The sequence below is a fragment of the Thunnus maccoyii genome, chromosome 8 (assembly GCF_910596095.1).
Source record: "Thunnus maccoyii chromosome 8, fThuMac1.1, whole genome shotgun sequence".
NCBI lineage: Eukaryota > Metazoa > Chordata > Actinopteri > Scombriformes > Scombridae > Thunnus > Thunnus maccoyii.
This window is the reverse complement of record NC_056540.1, coordinates 15,695,479-15,709,244: the sequence shown is the minus strand read 5'-3', so window position 1 is coordinate 15,709,244 and position 13,766 is coordinate 15,695,479. Positions and strand designations below refer to the sequence as shown.

At 40.6% G+C, this 13,766-nt stretch overlaps 2 protein-coding genes across 4 annotated transcripts; one reads left to right on the top strand and one right to left on the bottom strand.

Moving 5' to 3' along the window:
- Positions 1-156: 156 nt before the first annotated feature.
- Positions 157-7,492, bottom strand: ints10 (integrator complex subunit 10). 2 transcript variants are annotated; one of them, XM_042418584.1, is made up of 18 exons: positions 7,039-7,492; positions 6,812-6,879; positions 6,614-6,717; positions 6,292-6,431; positions 6,092-6,173; positions 5,847-5,987; positions 5,557-5,731; positions 4,556-4,725; positions 4,327-4,466; positions 3,983-4,136; positions 3,704-3,786; positions 3,215-3,370; positions 2,533-2,641; positions 2,052-2,131; positions 1,724-1,886; positions 1,482-1,575; positions 1,118-1,186; positions 157-578 (listed from the first exon to the last, which is right to left on the bottom strand). In XM_042418584.1, exons 1-18 carry the CDS (start codon positions 7,165-7,167, stop codon positions 422-424), a joined length of 2,214 nt encoding a protein of 737 aa, XP_042274518.1. In that variant the 5' UTR covers positions 7,168-7,492; the 3' UTR covers positions 157-421. The 2 variants fall into 2 exon arrangements, with proteins under 2 accessions (XP_042274518.1, XP_042274519.1); XM_042418585.1 differs by lacking the exon at positions 1,118-1,186 and having other exon boundaries at positions 7,039-7,491.
- A 315-nt stretch (positions 7,493-7,807) lies between these two features.
- Positions 7,808-13,191, top strand: slc25a51b (solute carrier family 25 member 51b). 2 transcript variants are annotated; one of them, XM_042418587.1, is made up of 2 exons: positions 7,808-7,929; positions 10,478-13,191. In XM_042418587.1, exon 2 carries the CDS (start codon positions 10,547-10,549, stop codon positions 11,480-11,482), a length of 936 nt encoding a protein of 311 aa, XP_042274521.1. In that variant the 5' UTR covers positions 7,808-7,929; positions 10,478-10,546; the 3' UTR covers positions 11,483-13,191. The 2 variants fall into 2 exon arrangements, with proteins under 2 accessions (XP_042274521.1, XP_042274520.1); XM_042418586.1 differs by having other exon boundaries at positions 7,809-7,925.
- Positions 13,192-13,766: the final 575 nt, after the last annotated feature.

Sequence of the window (13,766 nt, the reverse complement as noted above, 5' to 3'; positions counted from 1 at the left end):
ACATCAAGAATATCAAAAATGCACTTGATTCTTTTGTCAGTATTGACTCCCACAAAATAGCACAATATGAAGAAACCACTTGAAGTGTTGTTACTTTAACTACTCACAACTTTTTGCCTGTAAAGAAAAAAAACTACACATGTAGTATAAACAAAATGTCATCAGCGCTGTGTATTTACTGTAGAGAACCAGTATCCTTTCCAACTCTCTAGAGAGAGAGATCCACTTTTTAAGGCAAGAAGAATATACAATCTTGTTCTTTTCTTAATAGTTCAATGATGAATGGTAAAGACAAGAAATCTATAAACAATGTGTCCTGCGTTGAGAGAGAGCTGCGGGGATCAAAAAGTCAGTCCAGCTGCATTAAAACTGTGCCTCAAATCTCAACTATGAAAAAGATTCAAAGGTCACAGGCCAGGTGTCAAGGAAGAGACTGGATGATGATGATTTTCTCGTTGATGCAGAAACGGTGCAGCACATTGAGCAGGTTCTCTCCACAACGTGACACCTGCCTCTCCATGGCCAGACGGAAATCCTCCTTCACTCCTTTGGTGATTCCTCGAGTCACTGTGTGGTGTCTGCAAGAGTAAAAAAGTAAAAAAACAAACACACGTCAGAAAAACTCTGAAATATACTGTGAGCTGATTTGTCACAAATATAAAACAGCCAACATGTTTTAGAGATTGAGACCTATGTGATAGACACTGACCTAAAGTCTGTTACTTTCCCATCACACACATAAACCACTCAAGCTTAAACAACAAAGGTTTCATCATCATCATAAATCAAAACCACATGAAACATATCCACAAATGAAATGAGATCAAGTGTTATGGAAAGGCAAAAAACTAAATTGACTGTACAACAAGACCAACATGATCTCTAAATAACAATAACAACAATAACAACAACAACAACAGTGATGACCACAGAAAGACGAGCAATGGCTCAAATAAACAAATGCCGACAGGAAATCAAAGAACGACTAACTCTTGATGTAAAATGACCGGCCCAAACAAAAACTTGGGGGATGACAAGCCTTGAAGTTGGGAATGAAGGAAGGGTGACTGGTGTGGGGGGGAGGGATGGGGAGTGTGGGAGGAGGGGCCTGGGGTACCTGTCCATCGTCTGCACCCCTTGTAGCAGTAGGGTATTTAACTCCACCCCCAGGGCGGGACTAGGGTTCCTGAGGGACAGTAACATTCAACAACTCTGTCAGTGAGGGTGCATTCAAGTGTCTTAACCTCTACAACAATGAATGAAGGAGTTTGATAGAAAGCTTTATTTCAACCATAAACCCCTTCTCTTCCTAATGCCCGCTCCTATAACAGCATTTTCAGTTCAGAGTACGACTTTACCCACAGGCCATGTCTACTTAGATCATCAACCAGTGGCACTGTTTTCTTTGAAACACACCAACAGAACGGGAGTGTGAAGAGTCACAATGTCAACTGCAAAGTCTCTGAATGCGAGGTGCTTACTTGATCAGCATTCCCTGATTGGGCAGCAGCTCCAGTTGGATCCTCCCCCCTTCTGGCGTACGTAGGTATGCAAACTCCTCCAGCATGTCAATGTCTGATAAAAGATTTGAGCTTATGGAAACTAACATCCAAGATAAGAGAACACAGTTAACATATTTGCTATATCATTCTGGCTGTTGTGATTGTGTGACTTGTTACGAAAAGTGCAATATAAAGATTTATTTGTGGGTTTGGGAGGATACTGGTGACATAGTTGAAGAAATTCTCATACTGGAAACTGCCTTGCTGACAGATCTTGTCCACAGCCTTTAGAAACAGCATCTCGCCCTGTGGCCAGTCGTACTGCAGGAGCACGACCACATGACCGAGCGACAGGTCATCTCGATTGTCTGTGAAGGCACGGAGCTGATTGGCACAAATGAGGAAATGAGAAAGAAGGTTAGATGTTTTATGTTTCATTATTTACCAAACAAAACTGGCAACTATAAGGCTTGCCTTACCATAGTTTAACTGTAAATATAAATAATCTGCCCCAAACCTAAATTTCAATCATTTAACTAGTAAAAGTACCTTGAAACAAGCCAACATCAGCTGGAGACAGAAAGGTAAGACAGCTTTGCTGGTGCAGGGAAGCAATCTCAGGTCATTACCTAGTTAAGACAACAAAAGAGGCACTGCATAATGTTCTGATGTAATTACAGTTACATATTTCACATAACAAATTGTGTCATTCATATGATTCATTCATATGATTTCTTTATGAAAGGGGAACAGCAGTTTCAACAATGTCTGTTATCTCTCATTAACATGTAAACTGCAGAAAAGAGAAATTATGGTTTCCTAATAGTAATGTTCTTGAGTTACTGGTCACAAGAACAATATGTCCGCATACAGACACACACCGATGCAACATGTGGGTGAAAAATATGAAGTCATTTTGAGCTCAATACAAAAAGGTATATTAGATGTCAATCTTAGCATAACAAGTTAAAAGCTGTTCATAGAATCAGTGTGTGTGAACGTTGTTTAGTTAAAAGCAGCGAGTGCTTACCTTTCCTTGTTTTGGTCTTGACTCTGCCCTGATCTTCTTGGGTCTTTGTTGGTTCGTGGTTTGGGGGTACCAGCCCACTGACGACGTCAAGAAGCTTCTCACAGGCCATCTGATGAACACATAGACCACAGTACAGTACAAACATAGCATGGCAATTGCAAAAAAAGTTTTTTTACCCTTAAGCCCATTACATGTACATGTTTTATGATAAGTTATGGGAGGCTTATTTTATAAATTTTGTTGATCCACTTCTCTGCACATTATTAAGAGGCCACATACACATTACTACATCTGGGAAAGTTTAAAGATAATGTAGGTATCTGTCAAACACTTCTACTAAATAATGACATGTATGTTAAAAACCTCAGACAAACAAGTGATAAATAAAGAAGCTTTGAGGCAAAATAATTAAACATCAGTTAGTCAGAATTAAGCAAAGTCATTCATATACTACACCAAACCACTGAAATGTAATCTGTGACCTTTGAACCCATAGCAGCAGTTGTATGACTCTAGAAATTATCTTGACTATAATGCCACCTTCAGGCCAGTTAGTGTGAGAAAGTCTTTACTGGGGAATCCTGAGCATTATGTTTTTGTTTGATGGAGCTAAGGTGAAACCAAATCAACCTGTCGCACATATAACGTGTTTGTGTGAGTGTATACACATATATATATATACCCTGTATTCTCCCAGTGCGTAGTGGCAGGAGGCCTGCTGTATGAGGGCCCTGTGGTGCTCCAGACTGGTCTGACCTGAGGGGCTCTGCTGTCCAGGCTGAGGCTGCTGCACAGTAGCCATCTGGTGCAGACTAGAGAGGGCCTTACGGTACTGTCCCTAGAAAATACATACATACAAACACACATTCATTAGGCAAATAATCTCCTCTTAGAAAAAGATATATTTCATGTTTTTTTAATTAATTCTCGCCTTTAGTTGCTCTATTCTTTGTTTATGTATTTATTACTGTGTCTTGTTCTGTGCTGCGGCTCCAATTACTTGATTTCCCCACAGTAATCGATAAAGTTTCATTTAACCCAGTATAATGATAAAATACTCTGATTCTTAAGTTAACACAATAAAATATAAGCAAGTACCAGTAATTACAGAGCACAGATAAAAAGGTAATATGTGTCTTGTCACAAACAGAAAACAAAAACTGTTTCTTGCCTGGTATATGATCATGTCACTGAGGAAAATTCTGAACCATAGCCAGCTGTCCGTCTTCCATGAAGCACAGATCTTCTTGAACTCTGTTTAAGTACAAAGTTACAAAAACATTCAAATGATCAATGATATTTTCATTATCCCTCCTAAAAAAGACATTTAACATTCAGAAGAGCACATCTCCATCTGTTGTAGTTGGCACTTTATGATATTACAATGGAGTAACTGGACTCTGTCTGGGTGGGTTAAACAAAAACACAGATGAACAGGAGAGGTCCTTACCAGTTTCCAGGCTGTCGTGGGAGTGGAGAAGATCCCAGCTCTCCCTGGCTGTGCGGAAGCTCTCCAGAGTCTCTGACCAGCTGGGCATCTCAGTCTTGTTCACTATGATGTGTCGACCGCGGCCCTTCCCCAGCCCTTCCTCATCATCTGAGCTCTATAATAAGATACACACAGATGCACCGTAACCAAGAGGCAAATGCAACAGACCCACACGACAGTCACATTAGTTTAGAGTTTAAAGAACACATATAGAGCATTGTTGCATGTTGAAAGTGATCTATCAAACTTTTCTTTCTCACAGAAAATATGTAGAAACATTTAAGTGATCTCTGATCTGTCCTCACCATAGTCTTCTCTCTCCCATCTGCCAGTTTGCGTTTCTTATGTGCATGTTTCACTGCTCCTCTCTCCACCTCCACATCATTATACACCGAGCTCAAATCTTCTACAAGGATCCACGGCCCCGAACTCAACGCATTCACACCTGCCAAACATAAACGCATCCTTCAATCTCACTGAAAAGTCAAATGAACAAATTGGGAACAATGTGTGCATGCACAGATAGAGACTGACCCTGGAACAGCGCGGGCTGTACAGCCGAGACATAGAGGAAGGCGCTGCGGAAGAGGACAAGTGCAGCACAGATGACCACCTGACTGCAGCAGCGGGACCTGGTGTCTCCCTCTAGTCCTGGTAGGTACCGGCACAGCTCCTTCACTCTCTGCAGCATGTCCACATAACTCCTGGACAATAAAAAGGTACACACACACAAATACAATACCCCTTTTAAAAACCTTTATACTCACCTTCAAATGGCTAATGCTGCACATATGTGGGTGTATAGAACATCTCTAAGTGCTGCAAACCATGAAAGTAATCATGCTCTTCCCTCTGCTTCTCTCTCTTACAGATTGCTTAACACATGATGGAATTATCATTTTAATGTAATGCATTTATGTAACACCAAAATTGTTCAATGTTATTGTTTCTTTGGAAATTTTTAAGATTTAACATTAAAATTTTTTGTTAATTATTGACTGTATGTTATGTAATGTACAAAACTTTCCCCTGAAATATCTCTACACATATTGTACTGTATATTAATCTCTTATTATGGTCTACTGTGGCTCCTGTGAGTGTCTCTTACATGATGGGCTGCTTGCAGGTATATAAATGAGAGCAAACTAAATATTACATAACACTTCTCTAAAATAGTTTAAACAAAAACTGAACATTATTACCCCATTTACACCTGGCATTAACATGTGATCTGTATCCAAATATCCTATCTGGGAAAGCATTTTAATACGTTGTGATTGGAATACAATCACCACAATGCAGGAATTAAGGTAATGAGAACATTTATCACAATAGCCTGACAGATTCTGGATTTTTGAGGCCAATGCTGATATTAATATTGCTGAGTTTAAAAATTCTGATAACAAAATATTGACTGAAATTTTTAAAACATAAACAAGGAATCTTGAATCAGATCCCTTAGATTAACTGTGACCAAGATATGTGATGAGTTTTTTTTTACAGTTTAAAACAATAAAAATCAACAGATACACTACCTCTGTCCTTTGTCTCCCTGCCACTCACAGCGTGCTCCAACCACAGCGAGGATGTCCAACAGCCTCTCCCAAGGTTCAGCTACCACTGATGACTTTTCCGACAGGCCATCAATCACATAACGCTGAGAGCCACGAGACACACTGGGAGACTTCAGTGAGCCACTTTCTTGAGAGCCTAAGGCAAAGAACAAGAGGAACAGAAAAATTACAGAGACACAAGATTAAGTATGATCACAATGAGTTAACATTAAGAGGGAAAAAGCAAGAACATCATCACAGAGCAGCTTTACCCTGTATCTGCACATCAGGCGAGGGTCCACGGGTAACATAGCCGATGTAAAATTCAGCAGCTTTCAGCATGTACTTCTGCATCAGGCTGGCAGGCAGGCGCATATCCATATTGTTTATGACCAGAGGAAGGACATCACACACTGCAATAGTACGAAACATCAGTGTGAAGGAAACTGCATAAAAAAAAGTGCACAAGTGTTTTTTGGAACACAATGAAAAGCTTTAATGCAAGTGGTTCACTGACCAAAAAGTTTTCTGAAGCAGTTGACAGGAGTCTCCACATTCTCTGATGCCTCTGCCTCCAACAATGTCTCACCTAGATTGACCTAAACATACACCAGAATGACACCAGTGACTGTTTCAATGCTATTCACCTTCTCTTCAATGTGAAAACACAAGCATTACTATGTTATTGTTTTTACTATTATTGTTATCATCATGTACCCCATGTTGGACCACAGACTCTGGAAAGCGCTTCAGTAGTAGCAGCAGCATCTCTGCCTTCTCCAAAGTGTTGAAACACTGCTCTGTGGCTTTCAGCAGCATCTCACACTGTACACGACCTGGCAGAGTCTCAAAAAGCCCTGGCAGAGACAAATGCATACACCCATAGAAAACAAATCATTCTTTAAACGTCCAAAACAAACACTGTCCCCCTTTGACCACTCATAGAGACCCACACATTACTCTCATTAAGAATGCTGTAACATAACAATGCATGCATAGTTTGTACACGAAGAAGAATCAATCTGTGCACTTCTCTCACCTCGTAGGAACTGTGCATGTTTGTCCTGAGAGTCACTGCGCAGGGCAGCGGTGATGACACTGATCTCACGCCACACAATGGGCTGATCTGGAAAGTTTATAAACCTAAAGGATGGACAAAGCAACTGTTCAGCTCAGCACTGTATGCATAGCAAAAAAAAAAATAGCAGTAACATAGAGATAGTTGACTGTAACTCACATGTCATACAGCAGTCTCCCTGCAGAAGCTGTCCTTTCTGCGTTGCGTTCAATGATGTACATTTCATACTGGGAAACCATGTCAACCAAATGTTAACAATGGACTTATAACAGGTGATCCACAAAACCCAAACAAGTGATCATGCTTGAAAGGCGCATTTAGAAACATTCATAGTAAAAGTATACTCTATTATCAATAACTGAGCAGCTGAGGTAAATGCTTTTTACCTGTATGTTGAAGTCTGCAGGGTAAAGGGTTCTGGCAGTTATGAGCCAGGCTTTGGCCGCACAGGGGTCATCTGGGACCAGCTCCCGGGCTCTTTTCACCAGAAACTCGCAGTCTTTTTGCGCTGACATTTTACATGAATCAAGCTTTCAGTGGAAGGTGTACAAAGTGACCCCACACACAGCTCAAGCTGTGGTTTAATGCATACGGTTGTCTCGGTGGATGAATGTGGAAGAATACCGCTAGCAACATATAGCTAGTTAGCGTTGGCTATGTCACATTCAATCAGTTGACATCTTAGCAAGAATTGTACACGACTGTGCTCTATTATTCAATTGTTTTATATACATACAAAGCCATACATATCAGGAAAAAAGCAAACCAGTTTAAAGTCTTTAGAAATCACCAGTCAAAGCTAAACCTTTTATTATTTACCGACACACATCCACTAGCCAAAAACACGTTAATGACGTCACATTGAGGTCGCAAAATTTTAACGCTACTCGACTGCTTTACGACCAACAGTGCAACCAACGACCGACACAGCCCGAATACCAAAGCAGCTCCAAAACAATGTTATTTATATGTATTTATATATTTTTTCTCAATATATCATGCTCTTTGAGAAAGATAGTGATCGTTTATCTACAAGAACTATCCACCACGTACATCGAACAATACAATTAGCGTAAAAGCCGCTATCCGAAGCTAGCTTAAGCACCATCCATCTACTGTCAGATCTACATCAGTGCGCAGGCGCTGAAGATGCATTGGAGCGGTCACCTGCCGCTGCTGCTGGTGGGGCTGTAGACACGACCTACAGCAGCGGCCCAAGTACCCTGCAAAAACAGATCGCACTCTACCTGTCCGGGGGCAGCGCAGCGACACGGCAAGTAAAGACACATTTATGAGCCCGGCGGTGGCTCTTTGGCCGCTTGACATTCAGTATCTGTCAGCCAATCATCAATCAGCGGGTGTCCGTTTTGACTCTTCATGTGCTAACCACCTAGCATGCTAGGCAAGACAAGTGTTTTGCTGTAGCTTGCAGACGTTGTGTGTGACCCTGTTCTCGTGTCAACGCTTCATCACATTACGTTAAACATAAATCTTATTCATTGTTATTAATACAACCGACGAGGCCTGGTCACTTGCACAGCTGAGCTAAGTTGGCTAACGTAAACCAACCTAGCATGTGAGTGTCTGCCTATTGAGCTAAACATGCTAGCTCGTCGGTGATTTGTTTATTTTAAGCTTGCTATACATGCCGTATTAGCTCTGTCCTTACTGTGATGGAGCCCTTAACTTCGATTATTAGTGTTATTATTATGCCTAAAGTGACTGACAGCATGACACGACATGCTGGCGAGCTCCAAGGAAGCAGTATGTGTAGAGGGCGTGTTCGCCAAACATAGTTATTTGCGTGAGACATTAAAGATTCCCTCCGAACATGTTTTTAGATATATAAAATACTCTACTTTGATGTTTTCAAAAAAGTGTCTGATATGATCTTCAGAGAAACTTTCTACTTTCAGCAGATGAATGTGAAAACACCTTTCTCGTGTCAAACTCTGCACATACATCATTCTGCACAGTGAAGCTCAAACATCTAACTGAAGGGAAAAGAGGAAAATCTCGATATATTGTTATAGTAAAACCTTTTTCCATTCCTTTCCATTTTTTTTCCAGAGTTAACCTCACACATAATGCTTCTTGCATTCAAACATGACTAAGCAAAATGAAAGTACAGAACCATCAGCAGTCAAGAGTACTTCAATACCTCAAAGTATAATAACAGTTATCTCAATGCTAAAATTGTGCAGGTGTTTTAGTATTATATCATGACAATGCATTTTATAATAGAAAACCTACAGCTGTCATGGAAATCTAATGTGGTGAAGTGAAATATCTTGGAGATCAATATTGAAATAAAATCACCTCTCAGCAGTACATGAACAAATATTCTGTGCTTTAAACATGTGCACTGAGTTGAAATGTGCACTCTCACACATGTAAGAGCCCACCTGGATTGCAATACTGGCCTGAAAATGTGTGTAAGGATTTGTAGAGTGATATTTTGGTTGAAGCACTGTGACCTCCAATGACCTTACACTTTTGCCACCACCATCTCCTCTTTGGTCTATATTTAGACAACTCCTAGACAACTTGCTTATACATATATATGTGTGTATATATATATATAGATATGAAGGTATTTACACTTATTTTTTGCTAGGATCTTATTTTCATTTGAGTACATTTGTTATTGCTAAAAACTCAATTAAACACTTATGTCCAATACAACGTGTATGTTACATAAACAGGCCTTGAGTCTTCTGCCTGTCGTTATTGCACTCTCCTCTCCCATACCCAAGCTGACACTTATCAATCCGTTATGTTGCATAATAACTCTTATCAGTGGCCAGTCGGCCACCATCAGCCTGTTGGAACGAGTTGAAAGCAGGTGGCCGAGGTTCAACCACAGTTCAACCATTTTCAGGCAACATGACAAATGAATTGGATATTATGTAGAATATTTTCACAAATAGATCATATTGGCAGAAAGGAAAAAATGGATTGCAGTACATTAATGTTTTATAGACTGCAGTTTATATAGGTCTGCAACTGATAATTATTTTCATTATCGATTAATCTGCCAATTATTTTCTTGATGAATCGATTAGTTATTTGTCTGTACAATGTCAGAAAATAGTGAAATTATTTAGGTACATCTTTATTTTGTCCAAACAACAGTCCAAAACCCAAAGTTTACTATCATGTATGACAAAGAAATGAGAAGCTAAAAGAAGCAAATTTTTGGCATTTTTTCTTTTAAAAAATGACTTAAACAATTATTTGATTATCAAAATAATCGCCTAATAATTTTCTGTTGATTAACTAATTGATTAATCGACTAATCGCTGCAGCTCTAGATTTGTGTATATGTGATATTTTGACCGTTTGCTATATTTAGTTGAATGTGGTTTGGTTTCATTATTTGCTTTTTATATGTTGTGTGTCAATTTTTTAGCAAAGTTAAAGTTCAAAATTTAGTAATTTTATATTAATGTTATTGCCTTCTTTCATAAAAGTTTATATAAAAGTACATAACTTTGCCAGAACCTATTAATAACCAAATTTTAGGAATGTTTGTCAATTTGTTTTATGCAAAAAAAAAAAAATAATGTAGAAAAATATTGGTATTTTATGTTGATTGATCTGCCATTGAATCCTGTTTTTTCAGACAAAAGTGTGTGTGTACAATGTCTGCATTTTGATTGGAGGTGGGGACTCGTATGTCATCATCTGTCTCACTCCCCCCATGTTCTCTGTCTTTCTGTACTGTCATACTAATTAAGGCCATAAAATCCCATAAAATGAATTAAAAAGATAATGAAGATGAATCAGTTGGGTATATCTGAAAATGTTTTCTCTCTCTCACAGGACACATCTTTTGGGAGAGTGGTGCTGATGTGATGCCGGTGGAACAAGCAGTGGTGCACTGAGCCTCCCATGGCTGTTAGCACCATGGGCACTGAGTCAGGCCGGACAACTCAGCCACAGGCCGCCCTGACAAAAGGAGGTCACTCCCTGCTGCCTGCTGGGTCTCTGAGCGCCAGGTTGGGTTCTGAAGGGAAGCATTATGTCTGCGGTTCCATTGCAGCTTTTACCAATATCGTGGTGACCTTCCCCATCCAGAAGGTGCTCTTTCGCCAGCAGCTGCACGGTGTGTTGGCCAGGGAGGCGGTGCGGCAGCTCCAGAGGGATGGGCTGAGGAATCTTTACAGGGGCTTACTGCCCCCGCTGCTCCAGAAGAGCACCACAGTGGCCATCATGTTTGGCCTGTATGAGGACTTCTCTAGAGTCTTACTGGAGCGGGCCGACGGCTGCGGTATGCCGGAGCTGGTCACACGCAGCTTTGCTGCAGCATTAGCAGGAACTGCGGAGGCCTTCCTGACACCATTTGAGCGCGTGCAGACTCTCCTACAAGACCATCGGCACCACGGGCGCTTCAACAACACAGCCCACATCTTCCGGACACTTCTGACTGAGTATGGTGTCAGAGAGTGCTACCGTGGCTTAGTGCCCATACTCCTCCGTAATGGCCCTAGCAATGTGCTCTTCTTCGGGCTCCGCGGGCCCATTAAAGAGCAGCTCCCAGAGGCCACTAGCCAGGCAGGTCACTTGGTTAATGATTTTGTGTGCGGAGGTGTGTTGGGCGCTGCCCTTGGCATCATGTTCTATCCATTAAATGTGGTAAAGTCTCGGGCTCAGTCTCAGGTGGGTGGAGCCTTCCAGCCTTGCAGGGAGGTGCTGCTAACAGTGTGGAGAGAAAGAGGTGGCAGCCTGGCTATGCTCTTCCGAGGAGCTCATCTCAACTACCACCGCTCACTCCTCTCTTGGGGGATCATCAATGCTACCTACGAGCTGCTGCTGAAGCTCATATGAGAGGGAGAATGGAGGTGATAAAATCTAGAGTGAAAGAGAAAGTATTTAAAGGGAAAAACCTGTATGGAGTGAAAGAGCCAGTTTTTGAGAGGAGAAGAAAATCGTAATGTAACGCTGATGCACTTGCTGTCTAGCACTGTTTGCAGGATGTTTCCAGAGAGACAGCAGTGAAGATGCACTTATGACAGGGGCCAACAGTCTGTGTGAGATAAAAACCACCTGCCATTGTGACTATTTGCAGTTGTCAAAGTATTAAAACAGGACACACACTTCAGCCTATACAAAACTTGTGCCAGGGTCCAATTGAAATGCCCTCGTTTGCTCTGTGTACAAAACTTTAGGGAGCAAACTGAACTCCAGCATTTTTTTCTTTTTTTTTTCAGTTTCAAGCAAAGGTTACTGGAGTGGATTAACTGTTTTGTAGGAGAAGCTGTGTTATATGTGCTGTGTGCTGTGGTGCTTTTGTAGACAATATCCATCTGTTTGTTTGACCATGAGCACTTGCTCTATGAAGCTGTTTTCTGCCACTTAACTGAAACACTGTTGTGCATTTGCCTATTGAAATATCCAAAAACTATTGTCAAGAAAAGTGGATTAAACTGAATGTTGGTCATTTTATTTCTCTTTTATTTTCCATCTTCACCCGTTCAGCCTACATTAATGAGATCAAATGGCTAATACTCAAGCAGTTGTTGAAGTGGGTATCAGTGCTGTACAGGCTACTTTATACAACTTCTCTTTTCACACATCTATGCCAATCAAAACAAATACTGAAATGTTCTGTCAAACACGGTTTGTCTTGATTTATTTTCTGAAGTGCTACTGGCAGGGTGTATGTGTTGTTGAGTTTTGACAAGTGCCCATTGATGTGTATGTCAGTAAAACATTCAGCTACACCCAGATCTTGTCTGTTTTTATGATTTATTGGGAGTGAGATAAATATTTAATCTAGCCCTTTACTGTAACAAATAACCCCACAGAAAAGGTTTGCACTAGTGACTATTTTTAACTCATTGTAGCAGCTTCAAAAATAGACATATAATATCAATTTGACTATGCACTATTGCTGCATTTGTTCATTTTTCAACTGCTGTTCATTTATTGACTATAAAACAAAGTGCTCCTCAATGTTTGTTTCCTTTTGTTGTTTTTTTTTAAACCTAAATGCCACTTGTACGATAAATGTATTTCTGCTCACTCTTATGTCTCCTCTCACGCTTGCTCTCCTCTCTGTCTGTAACATCTGTTGACATAATGGGCTCAGATTTCAAGCTCGAGTAGATGCAGCCAGTCACCGTGCAGCAGCTCTTGCTGGGTTCGACAGCCCGAAGAGGAAAGGCATGCTGCCTGGACACACATAGAGACACTGAGCAGTAACAGTGCTGGGAGAAGACAGGGGCAGAGGGTAATGTTCAGTGGTACAAAAAGCTCAAGCTGCCACGTAAATGGATCAGTTGGCCTATTTCTTCAATTCTTTTCATTTTGACTGTTCATAGTGTATTCTGAGATCTTTCCAGGGTGTCCTCTTTGAAAGTATGACTTTGTATTCTGTAAGGATTTGAAAGCGGGGCGCCTTCGCTGATTTTGAGTGATGTTGTTTATAATTACCACGTTCCCTGGAGCACAAGTCACCAAATCAGTACAAAATGTCAAATTATTGCAACCAAATGAGATGTTGAAAAGCAATCCATTAAAAATGTTGCCAGTGACTGTGTTATGTGGGTGTTAATGCAGAAAAAAATTTTCAACCGCCACATTTTCTCAGAGAGGAATGAATTCTCACAAAAAAATGGCTGATGATGTTTCAGTAAAGAGTATGATGAAAGTGAATGGCTTCCTCTTCCCTGTGAGTCATACTTTACAATAACTCACCTACCTAACCTGTTCTTACCCAAATAATGTGTGTACTGTAATCCATTTTTTGTAGTCAAACACACAAACAGCATTCCCACTACAGTGATGTATTGTAGTCAAACTGAACATAATAACATTGGGATCATAATGAAAGATGGAGTAAACGCATATTGTAATTTGACACCTCTATTTGCTGTTTATTTCTGTGATTTGATCACAGTAATGACTCACAGTAGGACTGTGCTGTCAGAACATGTTTTTTTTACATGTGCAACAGTGCAGAGTGCGACTTTCTAGATTACTGTGTCAAGAAGTCAGGCTGCAGATAATGATCAGATTAAGGGCAATCTGACATGGGGACTTTGGATCAGGGAGGGTTGAGCTGCTGTAGTTACAAAGCCTCTCAGCTGTACTGTAATGTGTTTCTTTT

Excerpts from the sequence above, each read along its gene's own strand:
- ints10 (XM_042418584.1), bottom strand. The coding sequence starts at position 7,167 with ATGTCAGCGCAAAAAGACTGCGAGTTTCTGGTGAAAAGAGCCCGGGAG. Across the intron at positions 4,137-4,326 it reads ATGGGAGAGAGAAGACTATG|AGCTCAGATGATGAGGAAGG; the intron begins GTGAGGACAGAT and ends ATCTTATTATAG. Across the intron at positions 3,371-3,703 it reads GTGACATGATCATATACCAG|GGACAGTACCGTAAGGCCCT; the intron begins GCAAGAAACAGT and ends TGTATTTTCTAG.
- slc25a51b (XM_042418587.1), top strand. The coding sequence starts at position 10,547 with ATGGCTGTTAGCACCATGGGCACTGAGTCAGGCCGGACAACTCAGCCA.